This window comes from Durio zibethinus, chromosome 20, assembly GCF_047325235.1.
Source record: "Durio zibethinus cultivar Kanyao isolate XHJ-2024 chromosome 20, ASM4732523v1, whole genome shotgun sequence".
Lineage (NCBI taxonomy): Eukaryota > Viridiplantae > Streptophyta > Magnoliopsida > Malvales > Malvaceae > Durio > Durio zibethinus.
Window position 1 is genome coordinate 23,900,453 of NC_143181.1, and position 14,218 is coordinate 23,914,670.

The 14,218-nt window shown below is 28.4% G+C and overlaps 1 protein-coding gene across 1 annotated transcript; it reads left to right on the top strand.

Annotated features, from left to right (window-relative positions):
* Nucleotides 1-9,866: 9,866 nt before the first annotated feature.
* On the top strand, nucleotides 9,867-13,304 carry LOC111315059 (putative E3 ubiquitin-protein ligase RHA4A). The gene is made up of 3 exons (XM_022916679.2): nucleotides 9,867-10,233; nucleotides 10,338-10,426; nucleotides 12,926-13,304. Exons 1-3 carry the CDS (start codon nucleotides 10,000-10,002, stop codon nucleotides 13,107-13,109), a joined length of 507 nt encoding a protein of 168 aa, XP_022772414.1. The 5' UTR covers nucleotides 9,867-9,999; the 3' UTR covers nucleotides 13,110-13,304.
* The last annotated feature ends 914 nt before the right edge of the window (nucleotides 13,305-14,218 follow it).

Genomic DNA, 14,218 nt, shown 5'->3' on the forward strand with positions numbered 1-14,218 from the left:
TATTCTAATGCCATATAAGAAGTTAAACTATTGTAATTTTTATAAGAGTTAAAAATTTCAAGTTGTTGACTAATATTAAACAAAAAAGTATCATCATCAGTTCCCTCTAGCAGGCTTTTTAAACCTAACATTAACTCAACCATTTGGCACAATGTGATAATCCAAGCTAGTGGTTAGTTAGTTATTTCTAGCTTTGAGGCTTTTCTTCAAATAATACAAACTTACTAGTTAAGTTATGACATGTACTTGTTGATCTTTATAAAAGACAAGCTAGTAAGATATAAATGATCTTTACCTATGCAACATGTCAATACAAATCAAAATGCTAACTTAATGCACAAGAAATCAGGTCCATCAAAAACATTAGTAATTGACATTAAAAGAAAAAGTTAGAAACAAATATGCGTTTCACCAAATTATTTATATTGGTTGTTTCTTTCAAACTTTTCTAAAGAAGCAGAACTTGTAACTTTTATGTTCTACATTTTCAACATTTTTTCTTCCCATCTCTCTTAACGAAAGCTAACACCTTAAATCTATTGAAAATTCTTTTTATTTTTCTTATTCCATCTCTAATTTAATTTAAACTATGATATTTACTACTAAAGTCACATAGAAATACCCTATAATGATTGATTAAGGTCTAGATTCTATAATTTAAGAACCTTAATGTTTGAATCAGTAGGTTAAAATGCCAACTCAAGATATAAAAGTTAGACAATTGAAATTGAAAATTATAATAACAGCCAAGTAACACTCAAAATATAACTACTAAATGCATAGCCATTCAAACTTTCATTATAAGAAATCAGAGTTTTCCAACAAAATTTTTCGTCACTAATACCATAGTTACCAATGAAAAATAGTTTCAATGACAAAAATCCTATTGTTAAAAGTCACTAAAATTATTCCTTCACTAATAATTTTTTCAATAATGAGTGGTGTATTCTTGATGAAAAATTTCATCTTTAAAACCCTCATTCCAACATTAAAAGTAATTATCATTTTAACTAAATTTTAAAAAAATTAAAATTAAAATTCTGTCATAAAAAAATTAGTGGCGAAATTTCCATCGTTAAAGTTTTCTTTTCAAAATATTTTTTACAAAATAAAAAATATAATTCCAACCCTAAAACTAATTAGCGCAAAATTTTATCGCTAAAGGTCAGATATTTTAAAATATAAAATACAAAAATCTATCATTAAAACATTTTTTTATTGCTAAGGCATGGAAGTATTACTAATAATAATAAAAAAGATCACCATGAGACAAATCTCACAACAGCCTAAATAACTTCCAAAAAAAAAAAAAAAAAAAACCCATCCAAAAATGACATCCAAATACCTAAAATTTCTAAACAAACTTCAATAAGTTCTCACTTTACTTGAAAACATCCTAAACCGTATAAGTTATATAAAAAATCAATCCTCCAAAGATTTACTCTACAAACAAGTTTTCAAAGAAAGAAAATCTACACTTATCCAATCAAACATCTTACATCAATCCATACCATAACCCAATTTTGAAGCATGCCATAAAACATTACCATTGGTAGTAAAATAAATTAGCAACGAAATTTTCATTGCTAAAGTATTAATTTTTTGGATTTTAGGATCAATTTTATTTAAATGAGAATCAGTCCCCTTTGATTTTCATCACTAAAACTCATTAGCAACAAAATATTCCATCACGAGAACCTTTTTCTGAACTTTGAAAAATGATATCTATTCATAGAGGATCAATCCCTATTCATAGAAGATGGTCTTTTCCTCAAAAAGATCAATCCTTTCCATTTTTTAGCCAATTTTTCAATTACAAATACTATAAAATTATTTGTATAAATCTTAAATCAACTAAAAATTACCAAAATACCAAAATTCAACATTCAATTTATTTTCATATAATATCAATCACACAACCATCATAAACATCTTTAATTATTGAATAAATCGACAAATGTTTATAAACATTTTCATAAACATTGATAAAAATTCAATCATTTCAATAGTAAGAATGATTAAAAGTAAATGTATACATGAAGTTTTCAAAGTTTAGCACATGCAACACAACTAAATGTCCATCCAAGATCTATTTACAAGACCTTCAACCAATTATCCATGAAGCTTATATTACAATTTACAAGATACATGGTAGCAAATGTTTAACCTGCATTAAATATTAAACATAACTATATAAGATATTTATTTCCTCTCATCAAAATTGATGTTAGTAAAGAGAGTTCAAACATTTTATTCATTTAATGCATGAACTTATAATTATAGGGCCAAAAAACAACAAATTCAACAAATTTCACATAACCCACCTAAATTACATAAATTTTAAATAATTATCCGAAATTCCTCATAAAAGACACAAATTCAACATCAATTTCAAACAAATTTCACAGATTTTACATAAAACCACACAAATCTCACAAATTATTCAAATAGCCCTAAGTTTTTGTTTGACAATTAAAATTTAAAATTTTAATAGAAAAAGAAATTATCTAGTGTTGTTGAATCGTAAGATGAAATAACCAAGTTATTATTATATCTTGAACCCTGCAAAATAAAAATTACAAAAAATAATATTAACTAGAAAACTTAAATAAAATTTAAAAATTTAACATAAATATATTTATACTCAAAATTAAAAAAAAAAAAAACAAAATAACGAAAATATAGTATCAAAACATAAATTAAATTCATAATCCAAATTTAAAATTGAAAAAAAAATAAAACAAAAAAAAGGTTTTCTGAAGGGAGATTTGGTGGAAAGGAGTTAAGGGATATTAGAGGTGTGATTTGGGATTGCGAAAATTGGCAAAGGTGCCAATAGTTCATCGAAAGAGGGAATAGAAGAATGAGGGAAGTTTGGGTCAGTTTTAGGTGGTTTGGGAGTGATTTGGGATTGGATATGGGTCTAATTTGATTTGATTGGGTGTAAGGATGATGTCACTAGTCGTAGGTAGTCAAATGTGGCTGGATTGTCCTATCAACCTTTGTACGATGGAGGGTCAAAGGGTCAAGAAGTAGGAGAAAAAGAAAAATATGATAGAGAAAAAAAAAAGAAAATTTAAAATCATCAAGCATTAATAATAGAATTTAACAATGAAATTTCCCTCGTTAATGCCTCATCATTTTAAAAATATATATTTTTAGAAGAAACAAACTAATTAGCAAATGAATTCCATCACTAAAAGATCCTGCCAACACTTAGCGATAGAACTTTGACTAATTAGTGAGAAAATTTCGTTGCTAATATTAATTGACAAAACAAAGGAATTAGGGACCATTAGCGAGGAAATTGCGTCATTAATGAGAAAACAAAAAAAAATCTTTAAAAACATTTTTAAGTAAAATCAAATTTTTTTTCAAGGGAATTAGCAACGAAATTTTTGTCACTAATAAAAAATAAATATTCCAAAATTTATTTTATTTTTCTTAAAATAAAGATGGTTTTAAATAATTAGCATTGGAATTTTCGTCGTTAATTCCATCACTAATAAAAAAATAAAAATTTTAAAAAAAATAAATTTATTTTACTTAATACAAAAAATGGTTTAAGGTTATTATCGATGAAATTTTTGTTGTTAATACCATTAACTTAGTGGCGTTTGTCTGTACAAACGTCGCTAAATTTTTTAATTTAGCAGCATTTGTGCAAACAAATACCACTAAATTTAATGGCATTTGTACAGACAAACGCCATTAAATCTATAATTCAGCGATGTTTTTTACACAAATGCCACTAAATTAGGAAATGTACTTTTTTTTATTTCTTTCAATATTGACTACTAAAATTAAAAAAAAAAATATTGAAAGAAACAAAAAAATAAATTTAAATTCATACACTAAATATTATAAATATTATAAATATTTAAATATCTAAATACATAATTTGTTCTAGTATACATATAACACAAAGTTTAATACTAACATTTTGCTTTACATTTGTTTTTCTCTTGCTCATCAACAGACTTCATAGGAAGAGTCACACTTGATTCGAATGGAGCCTACAATGCCCATTCCTCTTCTTTTGGCTTGCATTGCCAAAGATTTCTCCAAGAACCTCAAAATGTGCTGTTAGCAATGCATCACAATACACTTCATTTTTCTCCACAACTATATGTCCAATAACATGAACAATACATGTTCCATCCTGATTGAAAAATGTCACTAAGTAAGCTATAAAAAGGAAAGAATTTGTACCATAAAATCAATAAATGCAAGATAAAATATAGGAAAGATATACAAGATCTTGTTGTTACATACATGTAGAAATAACATACATTATTAGCCTGAGTCTTAACTGATATATACATAATAAACCTCGTGTATTACATTAATATATATATATGAAATCACCTTATCAACATACCTATTTCCCAAAACATAAAGTAGCATCATCATATCTTTAGTTAATTTGTGAAAACCCATGGACTCTAAACTTTATGCCACCTAAATTGACAAATTCACAATAGAAAAACCTAATAAGAAAAATTTACAATTTACAATAGGAGTATAACAGAATATAAAGAATCATACATGAGCACATTATGCTTTGGAAAGATAAATATATTTAATTTCACAACAATTGAGGTTTTAATCATTCAAATCTATATTTGCATGTTCTTCTTATATCATTATAGAATTGGTTTCATGAACATTCCTTTTGTTCATAAAGAAAATCAAGCCTGTTCTAAATTTACGTAAAAGCAGATGAAATGATTAAACTATTTATGTTAACGAAAATTAATTTCATTGAGAAAAAAAGATAAAGTGAAGATTGCACCCCTTCAGAGCAAGTAACCATAGCAGGAGCAAAGAGAACATTAGCCTTTTTCAGCACATCAATGGCTCCAAAAGTGCAAGGCATATTTGAGCCTAGGAATATCACAATAACACATAACTATTAGCTAATATAATTAATATTAGTATTAGTATTATTCTTCAAAATGAAAAGATGTTAAAATTGTTTGCTCTTTATATCATGGACTACTACCTTTTACAAGTACACGACAACCTGAATAAACCAAATTAATAGCATCAACCTAATCAATTTCATTTTAAGAACCATAGGAAATTGCAACATGGCATCTTTCATTCCAAGTTTTGCTTCATCATAGTACTTAGACCTAACATAAGTCTTTGAATAATCTTTGTACACTTTAATACAGCTCTCAAGAGTCAATAAAAGAAATGAAATTTAAATTTAAGTATGAAAATGACAGTGAAGAAAACACAGTTCAAACTTCTTTATTAAGCTTTAAAATCCCTTTAAAATGATATTTTCATATAATCAAATCCATCCTTATCAACCAAATTTCCCTTTGAACATGTGCCACATATGAGGCAAAGGCAAGTTATTAAAAGACAAACAACTATTTCAACTAACTTTTATTTGCCAAGATCTTAACTAAACAGAATGTGAAGCCAACTTTATTTGCTTGCACTGAGGCTATTATACATCATCTAAGTTCATACCAATAGAATTTCCAAGCTTCATTCTATATAGTGAAAAAGAAAATATAATACACCAAAATCACATCAAACAATCACATGTATTTGTATGTTTACTATCTTTGGGATCATTTTCCTAAATCAAGTTAAAAGGTAAACAAAGTACGTTATGTACTAGAAAATAAGAAATGTAAAAAAAACTTCTTGACAATAAAAAAAAGAGCCATGAAAAATGAACTTGAATATGATTTTAAGGCATTTTTTTGAAGCAAAATAAAATGACTGAAGACCTTAATGTACATTAAAAAAATACAAGTGATGAGGACTAGGTTAACATCATTAAAACACTTGCAAACAATGCAACCATAACTGTCAAGAAAAAGGCAAAAGTAAAAAAATGCAAAATTATTAGGTTCTATGCAAAAGAGCTCATTTGGCTTCAAGATTAGCATTTTTCATTGAAATTAGTGAAATCTGTACTGTGATAATCTTTTAAGCTAGAATAATAATGAAAACAAAAGAATTTTGTAATCGTCTTTATATATCAAGTGTACAGTGACATTACAAGTAATGACTTTTTTTATGTATCCAATGTGCAATGGAGAATTAACAGATATTGTAATGGAAATAACACCAATAGCAACAAGCTTTTCCAAGATATATATTGCAATCTTTCCAAAATCGCTTACAACACATCTGGAGAAAGATTTAAGGGAAAACATAATCACGTAAACAATTTAGTGAAACAACTAACAGTAATGGACTTCAATATTGTGATAAATCTATTTTTTTGGTATATCAAGTGACAAGTAGGTCTTTGAAAAGAAAAAAAAAAAAACCATGAGTTATTAACCAAAGAAAATTTTACATTTTCATATTTGCACATATTAAGAAAAACATTACAAAGAGCTATGACATATAACTTAAAGCAACAATATGCTTTTTAAGTCTAGCTAAAAATAAGAATAAAAAATAACGTCAGACCTTTGATATCTTTATTTAACTTTACAAGAATAAGCTGAGAGAAGAAAACCTATAAAAGCATGAGAATTTATCAAGTTTCAAGCCATTAAAAAGAGATATATACATGGAAACAACTGCACTCACTATAAAGAAAAACATTGTAACAATAAAGTACAAATAGAATCTTTCAAGGATGCAGAGCTATAAAGTCAGGCATTTATGCATTCGCCCTGATATTTAACTACCTACCTACTCTAAAATAGCATTGAATAAAGATGAGATATTAGTTACCAACCCATAAGTAGTTATTTCAATTTGAAGGTTAGAATTTGACCAAAATATCCATGGCCTTGTAAAACTTCCATGCATAAGGAATAAAATGAAAACGTAAAAACCACTTCATAATTTCATTCAACATCGAATTCTTACTAAATAACTTTAAAACTTCTATTTTTTTAACAACTCATAAAAGTAATATAAAGGAAAATTTAAGAATTGTTATAGTAGTTAAAATCCTTAAATGACATATAGGTTGCAATGTCTACAAGCATAAACGTGAGTTTTCAATTTTTCCAAGAATAGATGGTAGCATAAAATGACTTTCAAAAATCAATATGCACATAGACAATTTTCTTTCTAAAATTATGCATGCATCTACAAACACGAATAGATGCGCTAAAATGTCAGAAAATGGAAACTTTCAAAAACACACATACACACACACAATTTGTTGGTAGATTAAATGTTAGTTTACCGTCTTAGATCTCATAGTTTTGGAAATAGAATATTCAAGTTTACTATACTTTTTTATTTTATTCAAATCTTAGAAGTGCAAGTGACCATAAGCATAACTTGACAGGTTTATTGCAGCATACTAGAAAATAGAATAAATCCATCTTTTTCCTAAACTTGTGGTAATCCAACAACTATGAAGAATTCCAATCTTCAAAGCTCTCAGGACTTCAGGCTCAGTGACACATACCATATAAAAAAATTACAAGAGAAAAAAAGGTATGGACTTTAAAACAATTCAAGTAATCAAGAAACTATTAGCCCATAACAAGAATTAAAAAAGATGAAAATAGAAGTTTAAGTCTTAAACTACCTAAACAAGACCGGCTAGATGTTTGTATTGTCCAAAAAGGTATCCCATTTCTCAAATACCAACTCTTATTTTTTCTATAAAAAAAATCTTAAATTTCAATCTTATATTCAAAACAAAAAAATTTGAAATATGAAAAAAAAGAAAAATAAAAAAGCAAAAATGATGGAATTAGGTTTACCTAGAAGATGTGGGATTAGACGTTGATGAGAAAAATGAAATGGAGGCTTAATTGTGCTTAGATCAAATCTAATACTCTCTTAATTACTCTACTAAATTCAATCACATTATCAAATCTAACATAAATCCTGACCTCTAAAATGCTTGTTTGCAATGAGGGAGTCAATGGCTGACTAAGGTTGAAAGCTCCAATGAAGGAAATAGTGGAGGAATGACCGATTTGCCAAAAAACTCTTTCATTTATGATCCAAACAAAATCATTATGACAACCAAAATTAGAATTAAAAAAAAAAAAAACAAAAACAAGAATTAGTTCCTAAAGTAAGGAAAGGAACCCTTACTAGATGAGTCAGTGGCTGGCCAAGGCTGAAGGCTCCAACGAGGAAGAGGACGAAGGGATGAATCATATTTGCAAAAAACCCTTTCATTTTTTATCCAAACCAAAATTAGAATTGAAAAAAAAACAAAAACAAAAATATGTTCCTAAAGCAAGGAACATATTATATTTTGCAGAGGAAAAGGAAATGGCCTTGGTTTGCAAAGAAGAAAAATGCTTAGGAAAGGAAAGGAAATCGTAGAGAAGAAAAAAATGGTTTCAATTTTGAGAGAAAAGTTTTGGCCATGTAATTTCTTCACAATAGCAGCATTTACTTTAAAAAATGTCACTATTTGCTTCCTAATAGCTGTGTTTATTAATTAAAATGCTACTAAATACTTTTTAAACATTGCATTTTTTAGTTTGGGATCCATTATAGTGGTGTTTCTCATAAAAAACACCACTAAAAAATTTATATTTATATTTAATTAATTTTTTAATTTTATTTTGTGACGTTTTAGTGGTTAAACATTGCTAATTTGTTTCTGTAATAGCGTTTAAAAATACAAATGCTACTACTTGAATATTTTGTGATATTTTGTTAAAAAATGCAGTGAGCCTTATAAAAACATTTAAGTTAGCTAAAGAATTGTCATTAATATTTCATTTTCTACTAGTGGGATCAATATTGACAAAACAAAGAGAAACATAATCCTCACCTTAACAACCTCACTCAATCAATAATTTCAAAGAAAAAGTTATAACTATCAAAGTTGAGAGGGAAGGGATTTGGACTCAATGAGTTAAGGTAAATATGTGAGAATTTTAAATTAAATGGTCTAAAAAGGGAGGAGAGAGATTAAAGCTCCAGATACAAGCAAAGGAAACAAGAAAGGAAGAAAGAGACAAAAAGGGAGAATTGTTTGTCGTCAACAAAGAGATAGGAAGGTTTCAAAAGAGTTTTCTTTTTAATTTTGATTTTGAAGAGAAAATGGAATGTAAAAAAAGAAACAAGGGAGAAAATAGATGAAAAATTTTTTGAGGATATGTTGGATATTGTATTACCTGTTCCTTTTAATTCTATAACCTATTGTTGTCAACCGAATTTTACAATAAAGTCAGAATAGTTTTTCCATTCTTCCAACCAAGTAATAGAGTATATATTCTATTCTATTCCTCTTCTTATCCGTCCCCATAAAATGTCTATTCCATTTCTGCTCTATTCTATTTTACCAACCAATCGTGCCGTAGAAAAGTTGAAGAGAAAAGAGAAAAGGAAGAAATGGAAAGATGGGTTTTTCATTTTTAAAATTTTTCAAGAAAAAAATTTTAAAAATTTTATTTTTTTTAATTTTAAAATAAATTTTAAAATTTTCATATCATCCATTCTCTAAATGCCATTTAGGATGGGATATAAAACTTAAGTTAACGGTTCCACTAATGAAAATAGCAAAACTTTAAGAAATAAAAAATTTAAAAACTAAAAAATAATTTCCAAAGCTATAAAAATCAAAGCGACATCAACTCAAACTTTAAAAAAACACAAATGCTATTTGCTTGTATGTTATAAAATGGTGCAAAAAAACCGAAGAAAAGTAAATGTGGACCTTCATTAAGCAGTCATTAAGAATAGAGTGAATTAGCATTTGTTTTGGATTTTTTAGAACATGAAGAAGAATTTGGAAGTGGTGCTTAGAGGATGAGACCGTGAGAAAGGACCCCCTATCTTAGTGGAGAGTGGTGGGCTTGTCCTATCGCTGGAAAAGAAAGAATAAATACCATCATCATCTAATGAATATTTTGATCTTAAAAGCTGTATTTTTTTAGCTTACTTTATTTGTTTATGTGCTTTGTCCACTTTAAGAGCACTGCTTTAGTATCATATGCCCCTTTCCCTCCTTTCTGATAAGAAGTCAGCATGCGTATTAGATATTTACTTTGAGCTTGAATTTTGAGGACTGCTTGCTGGTGGCCGATGGGTGTTCCTCCAGCTCAAACTCAATCTTCGACCCCTCCTGATCACCTCTATCCTCAAGCCCTTCAACTTAAACTCTACCAGGCATTCATATTTTCGATTCCTATTCTCTTTTCAATAATTCTCTTTCTGTTGTTTTACTTGTTTTACTTGAAGAGAAGAGCTTCCAATCTCTCAATCCCTCGCCCAATTCTTCCAACCAGTTTGAATCAACCAACTCCATATCTCTCCTCGGTAAGTAGTCTTAAATTGTCATGCATGCATGAACTGGTTATTCTAAACAACAAATGCACATTTACTCCTTTGAGTACATCTCACAATCTTTACATTTACTGCAGCCTTGTCAACCGATCAGTCTGAAAAAGGAGGTCACAGATAAGCTGCCAACAGTCTTATTTGATGAAGAATTAAGGACAAAGGATACGCAGTAAGTTGTCATATATTTCTCATTTCTGATTTCCACTATTAATTTCATATTTGAAATCACTGTGGCCTACAAGTCACCCTGTCCTACACCATGTGCTTTTGAGGTGCGTTTATATCTATCAATATCCCCGGAAATTGATAAAGACGATTCTCTGGAAAAGAAAAAAAGGAATGATGGAAAATTGACAATCAATGAATTAGTGGCCTTCAATAAACACTAAGCAAAGGCCTACATGAACACAAAGACGATTATTTGTCTTTCACATGCCTTGCCCTTAATTTTTTTTTTTTTTCTTTCCCACAAAGCATAGCCAAAGAACAAAGAGAGTTTTGTTTAAATAAGGAGAATTTAACAAATTAATTAGGACCATCCATGACAAGCATCAATCATTGTTGCTCAGTAAGGGTATCAAATTCTCACCTAGTTGTTGATTTCCCTTATACTGTAAATTGTATAAATTGTTTTTGTCCGGTTATCAATTTATATATTTTACAATTGTTGGAGTACCATATGTATAACTAACTCAACTATAAATTTGCTTTCGTCTTTTAACAAGTTTTTAAAAATAAAAAAAAATAGAAAAAATTGCAACCAAATTCATAGATTCATGTTTTAAGAACATATATTGATGCTTTTGGAAAAACTAATTAAGATAGACATGTAAGAAACTAATTAGCATTCATAAATAATTGAAAAATGTTTCTTACCTCTATGAAATGGGCACTGTTATGTGAATAATATTTCTTTCCTTTCAAAAAGAAGTTTCAACATCATTTAAATGTTGGATTCATTTAGTTATATGTTGGTTTGTTAATTGATTGATTTATTTGTTTTAGTTAAATGATTTACTATATAAATGCAATATTTTATTATAATTATAGCTTTTCTATACTTTTAACTTTAAAAAAAAAAAAGAACCTTTAAGCTCATTTTTTTCTTAAAAGATCACAATTCTTCTTTTTATGCTTTTTCTCTCTTTGATTCTTCTCACCATCACATTCGCTATCTCCATTTCTTACTCTCTCCATTCCTTTCTGGAATAAATAGAATAATAAATATACTAAAACAGAAGAAAGGGAATTAAAGAAAAATACAAAAAAAATAAAATAAAATCTTAATTTGTATAATTACTTTAGAATTTTTTAGGTCTTTTTCGATTTGCAATAGAGAAAATTGTAACTTGTTGAATTCTCTTTATTATTTTTATTCTTTTTAACATGATAATGGATTATTTATTTATTTATAAAGTTAATAAAACTTTAAAATATTATTATTTGTACTTGTATAAATTTTTCTTTAAATTTGGTGTCATAGGTCCAATGACACAAACTCATTTGAAAAAATTACTTAAAAATCATATCAAAATTACAACAGTAAAATGAAGTTAATGGTATTTTTTAAAATAAAAAATTACAAGCATTAAAAAAATACTATCAACCAATAAGTAACTTCCCTTTTTTTATTTCTTTTTTCGAAACTCAGTTTTTATTATTATTCATCATGTTCAACACCCACTTAATCTGTAACATGATATCTTTGAATTTTTCTTAATTTGTATTGGTTTTCAATTTTTAAGAACGTAATTGTGACTTTTAACACTTATATGTAAATATTAGCTAACTAAATATGATGGTCAATAGACTCAACAATGCATTTTGAAACAAGGGTTAAGTATCCTTCAGTTATATTTTTTGGGTTTAAAATTTTTTTTATTTTTAATTCCATCACAAGAAAACCATCCAAAGTTACAACACAAAATTGGTAGATCTGTTGGGAATAAGCATGCGTTCCAGAGCAATAGGCAACTAAAACTTGAAAATTTAATATCTAAGACAGGGTCATGCCATGCCTTTATTTTGTTTAAAATAAAAATCTCAAATTTTATTCCAATGATCCTCATATAGTGTACATTACAAGTTAAAATTCTGTACCAATTAGAGAACTCTATAGAAAGAATCAAATTTATTTGTGATACTACAGCTGACTTTGATTTGGGTAAGTAAACCATGCCCAAATTTCAGAAAATTTAATCCCAAACATCCAAATACATTATATTTTGATATTCTAAAAGAGTAAAATAAAAACAAACTTGAAATTTTAATTGAGATGAGATTAGTTTGTGGTGTGTTTGTTTCGAGAAAAACAAAATAAAAGAGTTTCAGATTGGACTGAGGAACGGTGGTCTATGGGAAGAAAAATTCTTGGGCAATGTAGAATGACCTGGAAAAAATATATAATTGTGGCATTAAATGAATGAAATGGGATATAAACTGATGTGATGCAACAATTTCTCATAGAATCCTTTCTAATTAGTTGAAGAAGCAATCCTATTCCAATCATCAACTTATCAGATTGGAATTTAAATTACCATATGTAAAAGTGGTGAGCATTTCTCATTTGATAGACTCCATTATGATGGATTATATCCAATCCTGTTAGTATATTTTGTTATGTTTTTCTACTTTAATTTATGTATTGACTTTTGGAAAATAATTACAGATGTAGCGTTTGCTTGGGTGAATTTGAGATGAAAGAGGAGCTGCTACAAGTTCCATCTTGCAAACACGTGTTTCATGTTGAATGCATGCATCGTTGGCTACACTCAAACTCAACTTGTCCACTTTGTAGATGTTGTGTTAGTCCATTCCCAGCGATCCTCAGCGAGCCACCGCCGCCATCTTAGCAGCAACTGCAGTTGCATCAACACAATAGCTAGCTGCTTCGTCTATTCAAGAATCATATCCAACTGAAAAACTATGAGCAAAATTAAGCTTATATTCACCGGATAATAAGAAGGACACGTACAAGAACATAGCAAAAGTGTGTATAATATATATTGATATAACCAATTCAATTCCTGATGGGTTGCATATGCAAATCTTTAATCCTTGCCCAAATGGGTAGCAAATGCAAGATGTAAAAAAATTATAACCGTATTAGAGTTGAGTGTGTAACCTCACATACTTTATTGTTTTCTTCATTTATCTTTTAGGGAAAGGTGGTAAAATTTATGGTTGTTAGCTTTTTTTTTAGATTAATGTTCGATGTTGAATTTCATCACCATACATTAGATTCGAATGTCATATGATTAATTTGCTTATGTTTCAAATTTAGTCTATGGCAGTTGATTTTGTTGCCAATGGCACTCTACTACCATGTTTTGAAAAGTTTTGACAGTCAAATGACCAATCACAGAAGTCAACTGTCAAGATTGGGATTTCATTATATTTTCAATTATCACTGAGGCAATCGAATGCCTTAGGCAAGGAAGTCTAATGACATAGACAGGGAAGTTGAATGCCATGATTAGGAAAACATGTTTGAAAATTAGACCAAGACAGTCAAATGCTTTTCACAGGGTAGTCGATTGCCCAAATCTAAAGGGGTGTTCTGGAACAAAATTACAAAAGGGAAGTCGAATGCCACGAGCATTCGACTGTCCTTTTCTAAAATCTTGACTTTTTACTGAAACGGTTAGTTTCACTTCATTTGAGTTCAAACCTTTTCAAAAAGTTGTCTTTCACTTGTACATGGTTCCCAATGGCACCTGTTGAGTTCCAAAAGATATGAACTTACTGAAATGATAAATTGGATGATTGAATCAACACAATTAAAGAGTCATAACTCCAGACTAAAATCTTTATAAATAAAGACGATGGAAATATTCCAAATAAAGAACAGAAATTAGTCATTCCTTTTTCATTCTCAATCAAGAAGTCTCTTAGACATTGTTTGTTGTAGAAAATCGTGACTAAAAGAGATAATTTTGATCCCTCATTGAAGGTGTTTAGT

What these genes read in the sequence shown, in the direction of transcription:
- LOC111315059 (XM_022916679.2), top strand. Translation starts at nt 10,000, where the DNA reads ATGGGTGTTCCTCCAGCTCAAACTCAATCTTCGACCCCTCCTGATCAC. An exon ending in CAACTCCATATCTCTCCTCG is followed by an intron (nt 10,234 to 10,337) that starts GTAAGTAGTCTT and finishes CATTTACTGCAG; the next exon opens with CCTTGTCAACCGATCAGTCT. An exon ending in TTAAGGACAAAGGATACGCA is followed by an intron (nt 10,427 to 12,925) that starts GTAAGTTGTCAT and finishes AAATAATTACAG; the next exon opens with ATGTAGCGTTTGCTTGGGTG.